At 45.4% G+C, this 13,311-nt stretch overlaps 1 protein-coding gene across 1 annotated transcript in view; it reads right to left on the reverse strand.

The window, feature by feature from the left end:
- The window catches only part of SLC28A3 (solute carrier family 28 member 3), a gene marked incomplete at both ends in the record, with an annotated part of 116,320 nt that overhangs the window by 35,489 nt on the left and 67,520 nt on the right, over positions 1 to 13,311 (reverse strand). The window contains 3 exons of the mRNA XM_080709002.1: positions 1,181 to 1,272; positions 3,847 to 3,929; positions 9,005 to 9,097. Coding sequence (XP_080565128.1) covers positions 1,181 to 1,272; positions 3,847 to 3,929; positions 9,005 to 9,097 — 268 coding nt within the window. The remainder of the gene's footprint in view (positions 1 to 1,180; positions 1,273 to 3,846; positions 3,930 to 9,004; positions 9,098 to 13,311) is intronic.

The following is a 13,311-nucleotide window of genomic DNA, read 5'->3' on the forward strand; positions in this document are numbered from 1 at the left end:
GAACCCAGGGTACTCTACCCCTGAGCCCCACTCCAGCCCTATATTTTATTCTTTATTTTGAAATAGGGTCTCACTAAGTTGCGGAGAGCCTCACTAAGTGGCTGATGCTGGCCACGAACCTGTGATCCTTCTGTCTCAGCCTCCCAAGTACTGAGATTACAAGCGTTGTACCACCACATCTGGCTTATTTTTTAATTCTGAAACAGGATTTAGCTAAGTTGCTGAGGCTGACCTCGAACCTGTGATCCTCAAGTCTCAGTCTGGGGGTTCCTGGAAACCCTTCTACCTCCGGGCTACACTCCCAGACCTATTTTATATTTTTATTTGGAAACAGGGTCTTTTAAGTCAGCGAGGCTGGCTTCGAACCTGCGTGATCCTCCTGTCTCTGCCTCCCAAGCGCGGGATTACAAGTGTGTGCCACCATGCCCAGCTTTTTTTCTTTTTAATTAGGGATTGAACCCAGGGGCATTTGACCTCTGAGCTGCACTCCCAGCCTTACTTTATTTTTACTTCGAAACAGGGTCTCTTTAGGCTGATGAGAGCCGCACTACTTGCTGAGGCTGTCCTTGAACCTGTGATCCTCTTGTCTCAGCCTTCCAAGTACTGGGATTATAAGCATCTACAACCACACCTGCTTTAAATCTTTATTCTTCATAAATTACCTGGTCAATGGTACTTAGTTATAGCAACAGAAAATGTAACAATACAGTAGGTTGTTTAAAAAGATTACCTGCTGGCTGCTGGTAATTACCTGCTGGCTGCTGGTCCAGGGAAACAATATTTTTTTTGTGTGGCACTGGGGGTGTAACCCAGAGGCTTTTTACCTCCAGGCTATACTCCCAGACCTATTTTATACTTTATTTGGAAACAGGGTCTCACTAAGTTGCTGAGAACCTCACTGAGTAGTGGAGGCTGCTTTCGAACCTGTGAGATCCTCCTGTCTCAGCCTCCCAAGCGCTGGGATTACAAGCATGTGCCACCACGCCTGGCTCAGGAAAACAATCTTCAAGGGCTTCCCTTACTGAGACCCAAGCCTTGGGGGTTCTTGATTTACTTCTGTTTCTCTGGATGATTTGGCGAGGATCAGGGGAAGGGAAAGTTTATTTTCTTTTCACAGAAAGCGAATACCTGGGGGATCCCTGGAAATAAAAAGGTATTTTCATTGCCTTTAGATATTTACCTACTATCAAAATGCCCCAGAAGATGTATCGAAGAGTGGTTTTGTGTTTTCTACAAAAATCACAGACAGTATCGTACTTCCTTTCCAAATACCTGGAACACAAAAGCAAAAGGCAGGCAGAAGTAAGCACTCAGACCACGGAAGAAACAGGCGCCTTACGGCTTCGGCTTCGTAAAGGAGCAAGCAGATGGCAAAGACGTTCGCGAAGCCCAGGTCGCAAAGTAGAAATGGGACATTCAGTTTAGACGACAATCAGCCGTGGCTTGGGTTAACCTTCACTGAATTGAGTGTGTCAAGCCCCCAGAGGACAGAGAGGTGCAGAAGACACGCTTCTGGGAGCAGAGCAGGGATGAGGAATAGCTAACCAAAGGCCAAAGCAGTGGAGAGAGAGGGAGAGAGAGGGAGGGAGAGAGAAGAGAGAAAGAGAGAGGGAGGGAGAGAGAAGAGAGAGGGAGAGAGGGAAAGAGAGGGAGGGAGAGAGAAGAGAGAAAGAGAGAGGGAGAGAAGAAAGAGGAGAGACGGAGAGGGAGAGAGGGAGAGAGGGAAGGAGAGTGAAGAAAGAGAGAAGAGAGAGGGAGAGAGAAGAGAGAAAGAGAGGGAGAGAGGGAGAGAGAGAAGAGAGAGGGAGAGAGGGAGAGAGAGAAGAGAGAGGGAGAGAGGGAGAGAGAAGGGAGAAGGAGAGAGAGGGAGAGAGGAAAGAAGAGAGAGAGGGGGAGAGGGAGAGAGGGAGAGGGAGAGAGAGGAGAAAGGGAGAGAGGAGAGAGAGAGGGAGAGAGAGAGAGAGAGAGAGAGAGAGCTCTTAATAGGAAGTGTCAGAGTGCATCTCGCTCCCAATGCCAGGCATCACGCATGAAGCTCTCATTGTTACGGACGGGTGTGAACGCGTGTACTGAGTCAGAGTGGTATTCACAAAGATGCTGAGTGAATGAAAACGCAGTAAAGACTAAGTTTTCCATGGTTTAACTCAGAAGAAGCTAATAATGCCTTACCCTCCGTTGTGGAGATAATGTTCTTAATAAAAGCCGCGGCGATGGAGGTGACATTTAATAGGGCACTAGTCTGACCCTGTCAGGCTTTTTCATTGCGTGTAGTCCATTACAGCAACCTGACTCCATAGAGAGAAGCCGCTGGAGACAGACACTGGGGCCATTTGGCGGTTGAGGCTGGACAATTCTCAAACGCCTGGAGGTTGTTTCAGTACCATTAATGTCAGTGAAACCTGAGCGTGACCTCTCAGGGGAGTTCTCAGCCCCTCCTGGGTCAGAGGCTCATAAAGTAAAATGAAGAATGGAACTCAGCTGTTTCGGGGGTGATAAATATCCTTGATGGTGTAAATATGACAAGACCTCCCAACCTGAATTCTGACCAAATCCAGAGATACCTTCTGCTGTGTTAAACCAAATGCCTCAGAGATGTTGACCTTCCTTCCTTCCTTCCTTCCTTCCTTCCTTCCTTCCTTCCTTCTTCCTCCCTCCCTCCCCCCTCTTTCTTTCTTTCTTTCTTTCTTTCTTTCTTTCTTTCTTTCTTTCTTTCTCTCTCTCTCTCTCTCTCTCTCTCTCTCTCTCTCTTTCTTTCTTTCTTTCTTTCTTTCTTTCTTTCTTTCTTTCTTTCTCCTTATTTACTTTTGTACTGGAGATTGAACCCAGAAGCATTCTACCTCCAAGGTATATCCCAAGCCTGATTTTCTTTCTCTTTTTGGAAACAGGGTCTCACGAGGTTGCTGAGAGCCTTGAGAAGGGGCTGGCTTTGAAACTGTGACTCGCCTGTCTCAGCCTCCCAAGTCCTGGGATGATAAGTATGCATCACCACGCCAGGCAAGGTGTAGATATTTAAGTTGGAATTTGGATAACAGGCATACTTCAGTGTTGTAATGAGTACCAGACAGTCTTGGACTAGAGGTTGGAGGCTGGAGTTTCAAGTTAGCACTGTTTTTCAATAGCTGTGATCTTCCTGCAGGTCACTTCTCTGAGTTTCATATTCTTGATCCAAAAAAATAAAGATCATAATCTTGCTTCCCCCTTAGGGGGTTGTAAGGCCTTGGGATACCTTCAGGATACTGCAGGGTAAGAGCCACAGTGTGTGGAGGCGGAAAGTGGATTGAGTTTTGAGAAATCAATCACTATTGATTAACACAGAAAAGATGAATTAACTACTTTTGTGTGGACTGGAACAATTAGTTGGTTATTTACACCTTTAATTAGAAGACTATCCTAGGTGAATTTAAATCTAGACATTGGGTTCCCGGGACATCCACAGTCTAAATTGACCACATTGATCATCCTAGAACACCATTAATTTTTCTGAAAATGGTGTTGGGTGGATGGGTGGGTAGCTAGGGATGAGAGTGGTGACAATTTCCAATGAGTCATAATAGATGTTAAAAACTGGATGGGGAGCCGGGCATGGTATATACTTCTAATCCATGTACTTGGGAGGCTGAGACAGGAGGATCACGGGTTCAAGGACAGCCCCAGCAAGTAGTGAGACTCTCATCAACCTAGTGAAACTGCTTCCAAAAAATAAAATAGGTTTTGGGGGTGTTGCTCAGAGGTAGAATGCCTCTGGGTTCAATCTCCAGTGCCCCCCACACAATTAGATGGGGAGAAAACAAAGGGAATAAACAAATAGGAGACAGGTACAAGTTTTAGTTGGTGTGAAATCCATACCCTTTCTGATGCGTGTCTTCGGAATCCTCCACATCGTCTTTGTTTCTTACAGAATCTTCCTCAACTGTCACCTGCTCTTCACCCTGGGAATCAAACATTAGCGCTGAGATGGGATAATGAGAATACTAGGCATGATGGACCCCGGTCTGCTTTGCTCTGCTTTGCTCAGAATCGTGACAAAGATTTTTCAATAGGTCCTTTTAAATTATTATGCAAGAAGATGGCTCCTATTATCCACCGCACAGACATTTTTTCTTCTTATAATCACAAGAAATCCAGGAGTACACTTAGCTCTCACTTCCCTCCCAGAGGGACTGAGGGCATCCTTTTCTTTTCTTAAGGGAACAGGCTCATCTTTCTGCTCCCGTCTCTACTATAATCACTCAGCACCAGCACTGTTTTCAGGCAAGTGTTGAATGAAGGTAAGATCAGAGGCTGCATAAATCTAGTACATCAGCCCTGGCTTATAATGGGCTGCCATTTTATTCGTCTGGCTGTGCAGATATAAATTCCAGGTTAGCGCCGGGCGTGGTGGGCACGCTTGTAATCCCCGCGCTTGGGAGGTGGAGACAGGAGGATTGCGCAGGTTCGAGGCCAACCTCGCTGGCTTAAGAGACCCTGTTTCCAAAGAAAAATATATTAAAAAAAAATGGGTCTCAGAGTGTAGCTCGAAGGTAGAAGGGTTTCCAGGAGCCCTAGTACCACCAAAATAATAATAATAATAATAATAATAATAATAATAATAATAATAATAAATAATAATAAAAAATAAAATATTAATTCCAGGTTAGCTCCTTCAAGACCTGATGACAAGCCAAACTCTCTCTTGGTGTATAGCATCCTTCTATCAATTGGGCCAAGGGGAAATGTTTTCTTTACCCAGCTATCTCTGGCTCTAATGAATTGGGAACAGTATACACCCGAGCCATCTTTCAGGAGCATTTTTCTGTATATGGTTTGAGCTCTCAAGTATCTACGACCCATTTCTTCCTTCTCTCCAGTCTGCAGTTAACGCCTCACTGGAAGGTCCTGCTGTGGCCACCCACAGCAATGGGAGGTGGGAGGAAGGATGCACTGGGGAGTGGTTTTAAATGTGCACTATGAAGCAGAAACCAGATTTCAGCCTTTGTTTTCTGTCTTGTCCATTGTGGCCTCTGATTCTCTGTACTTTAAAACATAGACATAAGCTAGGCGTGGTGGCGCATGCTTGTAATCCCAGCATTTGGTAGGCTGAGACCGGAGGATTGCGGTTTGCGGACAGCCTCAGCTACTTAGTGATGCCCTCTGTAACTCAGTGAGATCCTGCTTCAAAATAAAGAATAAAAAATAGGGCTGGGAGTTTAGCTCAGAGGTAGAATGCCCCTGGGTACCACAAAAAATAAAAAACAAAAAATCCTATAGAGAAAAGTCATTAGTATGCTTCTGAGTTGAAAGGGTCCTCAAAGATCACAGAGTCTTTGGATGCCAAATTCTATACTACTTCTGACTCAGATTGCCTTCATTTTCTGGAATGGACCCCAGAAATTAGGAGGGCTAGGGCACAGCTGGAAGGGAGACCAGCTGAGTCCAAGCTGCAGATGCTGAGGACAGGGTAGAGGACTCATTTATTTATTTCCATCCAACATCTAGCTTAAACAATACTCAAAGTCTGGTAAATACTTGATTTGATGAATCATTATTTTCTTGTCATGAAAATGTCCCAAGTCATCTGCTATTTATGGGCTATCCGGCATTACTATTGTTTGATTTCTATTTTTTTCTTTTTGTGGTCCTGGGGTTTGAACTCAGGGGCATTCTGCTTCTGAGCTACACCTCCAGTCCTTTTTATTTTTTTGCAACAGTGTCTTGCTAGGTTGCTGAGAGTTTCGCTATGTTGATGAGGTCGTCCTCGAACCTACGATCTTTCTGTTCAGCCTCCCAAGTACTAGGATTAGAGGCACGCACCGCCATGCCCGGCTGTTTTCTTTCTTCAGTCTTTTCTCATCAATACAAAACCGTCTTGACAGCCACAGTTCCAGAACACCTGCCTCTCCTTCCCTTCCCTGCCACAGCTGCGGGAAGCCCTGAGCCCTTCCTCACATCCTGCTTGGAGTTTCTACTGATTGATTTCTTCCAATGTCACCCAGAGCCCAGTCACCAGATCCAGGAGCGCCTCCTCCGTCTTCACATTCCTGTTCACAGTTGTAAAATACCTAACTTTTTTTGAGTGTGAAACAATTTGAAAAAATAGACTTTTCAAGCCGGGCGTGGTGGTGCACGCTTGTAATTCCAGCATTCAGGAGGCTGAGACGAGAGGATCATGGTTCATGAACAGCCTCAGCTACTTAGTGAGGCCCTCCGCAACTTAGTGAGACCCTGTTTCAAAATAAAGACTAAAAAATAGGGCAGGGCAGGGGGTGTAACTCAGAGGTTGAATGCCCCTGGGTTCCATCCCCAGACCTGCAAAAAAAAAAAAAAAAAAAAAAAAAAGGCTTTTTAGCTGGGCGTGGTGACTCATCCTTATAGTCCCAGTACTTGGGAGGCCAAGACGGGATGATCACAGGTTTGTAGTCGGCTTCAGCTACTTAGTGAGGCCCTCCACAACTTAGTGAGACCCTGTTTCAAAACAAAGCATAAAAATAGGACTAGGGGTGTAGGTTGGAGGTAGAATGCCCCTCTGGGTTCCATTCCCAGTACCACAAAAATAAATAAATAAATAATAAAATTGAGGTATAGCTCAAAGGTGGAATGCCTCTGGGTTCAATCCCCAGTATGACAAAAAAATTAAAAAAATAGACTTTTTAGAGCAGATTTAGGTTTATAGCCAAATTGAGCTGAAGGCACAGAGCTTTCCCATAGGTCCTCAGACACAGAGCCTTCCCCAGGGGGCACCTGCATCGCTGGGGTGCGCTTGTTACGGGTGCCGAATCTGCGCTGACACTCCGTCACCCAAGGCCATGTTCACATTTCAGTTCTTTTGGTCCTGTGCAATCTGTGTGTCTGGACTGTGTTTTAATGATGAATACCCACCACTGTAGCATCGTACAGAATAGTTGCACTGCACTGAAGATCCTTCTATTCACCCCAGCCCCCTTCCTGACCTCTGGAAACTACTGATCCTTTTACTGTCTCCATTTGCCTTTTCTGGAGTGTCCTGTATTATATTTGGAATGGTACAGTACGTAGCCACTTTAGATGGGCTTCTTTCATTCAATAATATGCATTTAAGGTTACTCTGGTTTTTTTTCCTTCTTTAGGACTAAGGATGGAATCCAGGGGTGCTCTACTACTGAGCTACATTCCCAGCTCTTTTTATTTTTTATTTTGAGAAAGGGTCTTTCCCTAGGTTTCCCAGGCTGGCCTTGAGTTTGCCCTCCTGCCTCAGCCTCAGTCACTGGGTCACAGGCCTCAGCACAGGGCTTGGCTCCTGCCATCGGCTTCTTAGCCTGATAGTTTGTTTCTTTCTAGTGCTGAAAGCTGTTGCTGTGTCTGCGCAGGCTTGAGCCTAGTTTATGTATCCACTCACCTTCTGAAGGATAGCTGGGCTGCTTCCAAGTTTGGGCACTCACAAATCAGCTGCTATAAACACTGTGTGCAATGGTTACCTTTACATAGCCAGACAAAGGTTTCCTTTTCGTTTGTTGAAGACTAAGTAGTGAAATGTGCACCTTTTACAGCATATGAAACGAAATACACCATTATCAAATAATGTGCATAGCATAATCCCAACATAGATGACACACACAAGTGGCCTATTTTTGCATAAAAATAGGCTAAGTGCTACACGTTGGGAAATGTTTTTTCTTGAATTTCTTGCAAATTAATTTTCCATCTTTATTGCACTAAACTTCCACTTTAAAAATTTATTTATTTATTTATTTATTTACCATGAGAAAACTCCCTCCTCAAAGAGTACAACTGTAGGCCCTCAGAATTACTTTTTTTTTTCTTCAATGCTGGGGATCAAGCATACCAGGCGAGAGCCCTACCACTGAACTACACCTGCAGCCCTCTTTATTTTATTTTTGAGACAGGGTCTTGCTAAATTGCAGAGGCTGGTCTTGCTTGACCTTGCGATCTTCCTATATGAACCTCCTGAATGTCTGGGATGACAGTCACTATGCGTCACTATGTCTGGCTCAAAATGACTCTTTTTTTTTTTTTTGGTGGTACTGGGGTTCCTGGAAGTCCTTCTATCTCCGGGCTACACTCCCAGACCTATTTTTACATTTTTGTTTGGAAACAGGGTCTCCTAAGCCAGCGCACGCGGCTGGCTTCGAACCTGCGCCATCCTCCTGTCTCCGCCTCCCAAGCGTGGGGATGACAAGCGTGCGCCACCACGCCCGGCCTTCAAAATGACTCTTTAAAAGATGATCTAGATGAGTAATTGTTTGCTAACTTTTTATTTTTTAATGTGTGTGGAACTGGGGATTGAACTACCTCTGAGCCACACCCCCAGACCTATTTTATTTTTATTTTGAAACAGGGTCTCGCTAGGGTGATGAGAATCTCACTACTTTCTAAAGCTGTCCTTGAACCTGCTATCTTCCTGTCTCAGCCTCCCAAGTCCTGGGATTACAAGCATGCACCTCCATGACCGGCTCATTTGCTAACTTTTTTAGCAGAAGATTTATTTAAATAAAATCCTGCCTAGAATTCAATATGTAAAAAGAAATAAAAACAGAGCTCCTCACACTGATGCAAACTCAGGTGCCAGTAAGGAATTCTAGGGAAGAATGGACATGGTTTTAGTATCTTATCTGAGCCTTCCTCTTGTCTGCCTCATTTGCCTTAAGATTCAAATGCTTTTGTTTTTGTTTTTAAGAGATGGGGGGGGGTGTCTCACTATGCTGCCCAGGCTGGCCCCAACTTCCTGGGCACAAGCAATCTTCCTGTCTCCGTGGAGTAGCTGGGACTATGGCCACTGCTCTTGGCTCTGAGTCAAGGCTTTTTGCTTGGGATGGAGCTTCCCACCAGGAAACACTGAGAACAAATGTATAAAACAAAATCTTTGTTTGACATGTGTGTTTTCTTCATGACTCTGTCTTACACACTAATTACCCTTTAATTCGTTCCTGTGAGGACCCGCCTACCCTTTCTGTCTCCGAGAAAGGCGCAGGTGCCTGCTGCACAGCGGTTACCATGGTAACAGAGTCCCTCCATCATCCCTGGTTCCTACCTGCTTGGTGTTTCCTTGTTCCCGGCTTTGCACCGCTCGACTTCGAACTGAGTTGTTTCCTGATATGTTCTGGTTTTCAAGAGAGTCTTCATTCTAAGAAAAAAGTTCGGGGTGCAAAGATGAAATGTCAGAGCCCAAACAGGGATGCCCTTCATCAAGTGGTACCTAGAGCAGCTTTGAAAGATGGGACAGGCACAGATTAGGTGTTTAGCTGAGGCATCTGATCCGAGAAACTGCCAGCAAACTTGGGGCTCATAAAGAAACACAGATGACATTTGTTTTGTTTTGTTCCGATAGAAAAGATAGGCGTGTTCTAGGAAGGAGCACGTCCTCTGCCCTCGTAGGGGAGATAACGTTCTAGTGAGCAGAGCCGGGCCAGGGAGCAGGCTTCAAGTCCCAACCACGTCACACAGCCTTTCAACTTAGAAAGTGAAACGAAGCTTGGTAAACCAGGCTGGAGAGTTTTATTCCTAAACGTCGGGTATATGAGATGTTAACATCTGTTTTGTTTGTCTTAAAGTAGTGTCTGGGAGTGATGAGAAGAGGAAAACACCTTCTTTTGTGAGGCTGTCTTGATTTTGCTTTAAAGAACTAGAAGGACTGTCCTGACCTCTCTTCTGCCAGATGTGATAAACACCTGGATCAAAATGCTTTGGTCTTTTTTTTGGGTGTGTGTGTCTAATTGTTCTCTTATCCTGTTCCTCACTTGCTTTTGTCTAGCATAAGCCATTGATAAATGGTGTCAGAAGACGCCCTCTGCTGGCCTAAGGCTGTCTTTGAGAAAAGACCCGTGTATTTTTTTTTTTTTTAAACTTTAGATCTCTAGATAGCCCCAAGAACCTAGGAAATATGGCAATTCCAACTTGTATTGCAACTTGTATTGCATTTGTACTTCACTTATTCAAACACAGAGTGTATCGACATGAATAAAACCTACAGCCACACACGACCCATGCACAAAAAAAAGTATTGTTACCATACTTCCTTCTAATGCTGTAGGTATTTCTGTCTTCACCTCAGTTCTTGTTGAATTAGTGACCTGTGGAGATTTTAATGTTGTGCTAGTACAGCAATGCAGTATCTTTGGGTACTTGGCACAAAATATAGTATGAAAGGGAATATATATATATATATATATATATATATATATATAGTGGGAAAATGAGGAATGCTGCTGACTGCTGGACTAACGAGTCCTTGGGGACCCATTCTACTCTTCTCTACTGTGTTAGATTCTGTCCCTGTGACCAGAATATCTGACATAAACAACTTCAAAGAGGGAAGATACATCTGGCTCGTGGTTTCTGAGGGTCCATCTCAGGAAGGAAGAGGACAGGGCAAAGATATAATCACCAAGGTCACAGCCCCAGAATCGAACCTCCTCCAACCATCGTAGAGTCTCCACCACCTCGGTAGTTTATTGGATTGTTAATCTACTAAGTGGATTAATCTGCTGAGGTCAGGGCACTCACACCGCCCATTCACCTCCTAGAGTCCCACCTCTGGACATGGCTGCGCTGAGGACCAAACCTTCAACACAATGCCATTTTGTTGGAAGCCATTTCAGACCTAAATCATAGCACTTATTTTGATGCATGTTTACATTTTCCTGAATATCTAGTTAAAAAGTAAGCTGAGCTGTTGGAAAAGCAGGCCACAGGGCACTGAGAGGACAGACCTTCAGGGTCTCTAATTGCACAGGTGACCATTGGCAGGTCACGTCTTCCCAAGCCTCGGCTCTCCATCCACACACGACAGTTCCTAAGGCCCCTTTCAGAATCTTGACGTTGTGGGGCTCAGGTAAGAGCTCAGGTTCCTGATGTTGACTATGCCTGCCACCCGGTGGCGGGATCTGGAACTTTATTAGTAGAATGTGGCTCCTGCCCTTTTTTTTATTTTTCTTTTATTTATTTATTTTTTGTGGCACTGGGGATTGAACCCAGGGATATTCTACCTCTGAGCTACACCCCAATCCTATTTTATTTTTATTTTGAAACAGGGTCTCAGTCCATTGCAGAGGCTGGCCCCCATGAACCTGCGATCTTCCAGTTTCAGCCTCCCAAGTACTGAGATTACAGTGTGCCCCCACCGCACCGGGTTGGAGCCCATCCTATTAAAGTTAAGGAGCACAAAAAGGAGCGTATGCATCTGTTCTGAGGGGAGAGAACCCAGGAACATTTGACTCTCAAGCTACACCCCCTGCCCTATTTTTTATTCTTTATTTTGAGAAAGGGTCTAGGTTGCAGAGGGCCCCACTAAGTAGCTGAGGCTGTCCACGAACCGCGATCCTCCATTCTCAGCCTCCCAAATGCTGGGATTACAAGTGTGCACCACCACGCCCGGCCTTATATTTTATTTTGAAACAGGGTCTTGCTAAGTTGCTGAGGCTGGCCTCGAGCCTGTGATCCTCCAGCTTCAGTCTCCCAAGTACTGGGGTTACAGGTGTGTGCCGCTGTGCCCAGCTGACAGGAGCCTTTTCTATTAATTTCTTTTTTAGTCAGTTTCTAAATCATAGTATATCTTCTAGAATGCTGAAGATTATTAAAATGATTCTCTCTGCCTCTGATGGTGGTATCTTCTTCCGGAGAAATCTAGCAGACACATGTCTGCCCAGAACAAAGCTGTATTTCTTTCTCATTTTTGCAATACTGGGGATTGAACCCAGGGACATCCTACGTCCGAGCTACATCCCTGGCCCTAATTTTTATTCTTTATATTGAAACGGGGTCTTACTAAATTGCAAATGGCCTCACTAAAGGGCCTGTGTTTGTGGATGTGTCTTATCTTCTTGGCTGGTCTGACATTCTCTGCCTCTCCCTGCACTGGGCTCTGATTCTCCCAGTTCTTGAGGCTGGCTTCTTCACTGCAGACAGGACGTCACTGTGCCCCCCTCCAAGTAGAAATCAAGTGATACATGCTGTGGTTTGTCCTGCTAAAACTCACGTTGAAACTGAATTCCCACCATGAGCTATTAAGAGATAGGGCCGGGGGACCTTTGAGCGGTGGCCAGGTCTTCCCTTCATAAATGAACTGATCCATTCATGGGATTGATGGATAAGAACAAGTCTGTTATAAAATCCAGTCTGGCCGGGCGTGGTGGCGCACGCTTGTAATCCCCGCGCTTGGGAGGCGGAGACAGGAGGATCGCGCTGGTTCAGAGCCAGCCTTGCTGGCTTAAGAGACCCTGTTTACAAATTAAAAAAAAAATTATATATATATATATATATATTAGGTCTGGGAGTGTAGCCCGGAGGTAGAAGGGCTTCCAGGAACCCTAGTAACACCCCCACCCCCCAAAAAAAAATCCAGTCCGGTCAGCTCTCTCATGAGGTTGTTGCTAGATGAAGCCCTTGACCTGGGACCAGAACCGAGAGCCAGGCTACACCTTTTTCCTTTACAACACACCCCTTCTGCAACGTTGTGCTGGTAGCGACAGGAAGCAGACCAAGTCAACACGGGGGTGCTTTCCCTGCTTCTTCAAGAAGTTTCCCTCGAGTTCTCATAGCCCAAGCCGTAGGGGCCCCGGTGAAAGTGTCAGAGCTACAAGTCCAATTTCTTTTGCTTCTCTGAGCTTCTACAGGGGATCAAACCTTTCTGTAATCATTTCTGGGAACACAGAACAAGACAAGAATGCAGCCAGGTGTGGTGGTGCACACCTGTAATCCCAGTACTTGGGTGGCTGAGACAGGAGGATTGCAGTTTTGAGGGCAGCCTCAGTTACATAATGATACTCTCAGCAACCTAGCGAGACCCAGCTTCAAAACAGAAAGAATAAAAAGGGCTGGGGTATACTTCAGAGGTAAGAAATCCCAACACAAGAGAAAAAAATTTCCAAAATGCCATACAAGTAGATTGTAGGAAGTGGGGCTCACTCAAATCTTTGGGCCACTGTTTCTTTGAACATTTATTAAATTCTCAGTGTTGTACTGAGATGGGAAGTGTGGGCTCCATGGTGATTCCTGGGTTTCACTCCAGGCTTAATTTCCTAGGCCTCGTACACAGGGCACTGGACGGGCGCGGCTGGGGTGTAGCTGGGGGCAGAGCGTTCTGAGTGCGGCTGTGCGGGCGCCCTCGGTGCTCATTAGCTTTTGGGTGAATCGTAGGGTTTAGTTTGCAGCTCGCTCACTCTGGGACATCAGTGGTCCCACTGCCCTCTGTTAAAACGTAGCTTGGAAAAGTCCACACTTGCTGGGCGTGGTGCTGGACTTCTTTTTTTCCCCCTTTTATTTATAAGTAGATCATATTGAAAATGGTATACATTTAGACTGTGTTTGGTGCCCTCTCTCCCCACTCCAGTTCCTCTCCCC

The sequence above is a fragment of the Muscardinus avellanarius genome (assembly GCF_963383645.1).
Source record: "Muscardinus avellanarius genome assembly, chromosome: 13".
Lineage (NCBI taxonomy): Eukaryota > Metazoa > Chordata > Mammalia > Rodentia > Gliridae > Muscardinus > Muscardinus avellanarius.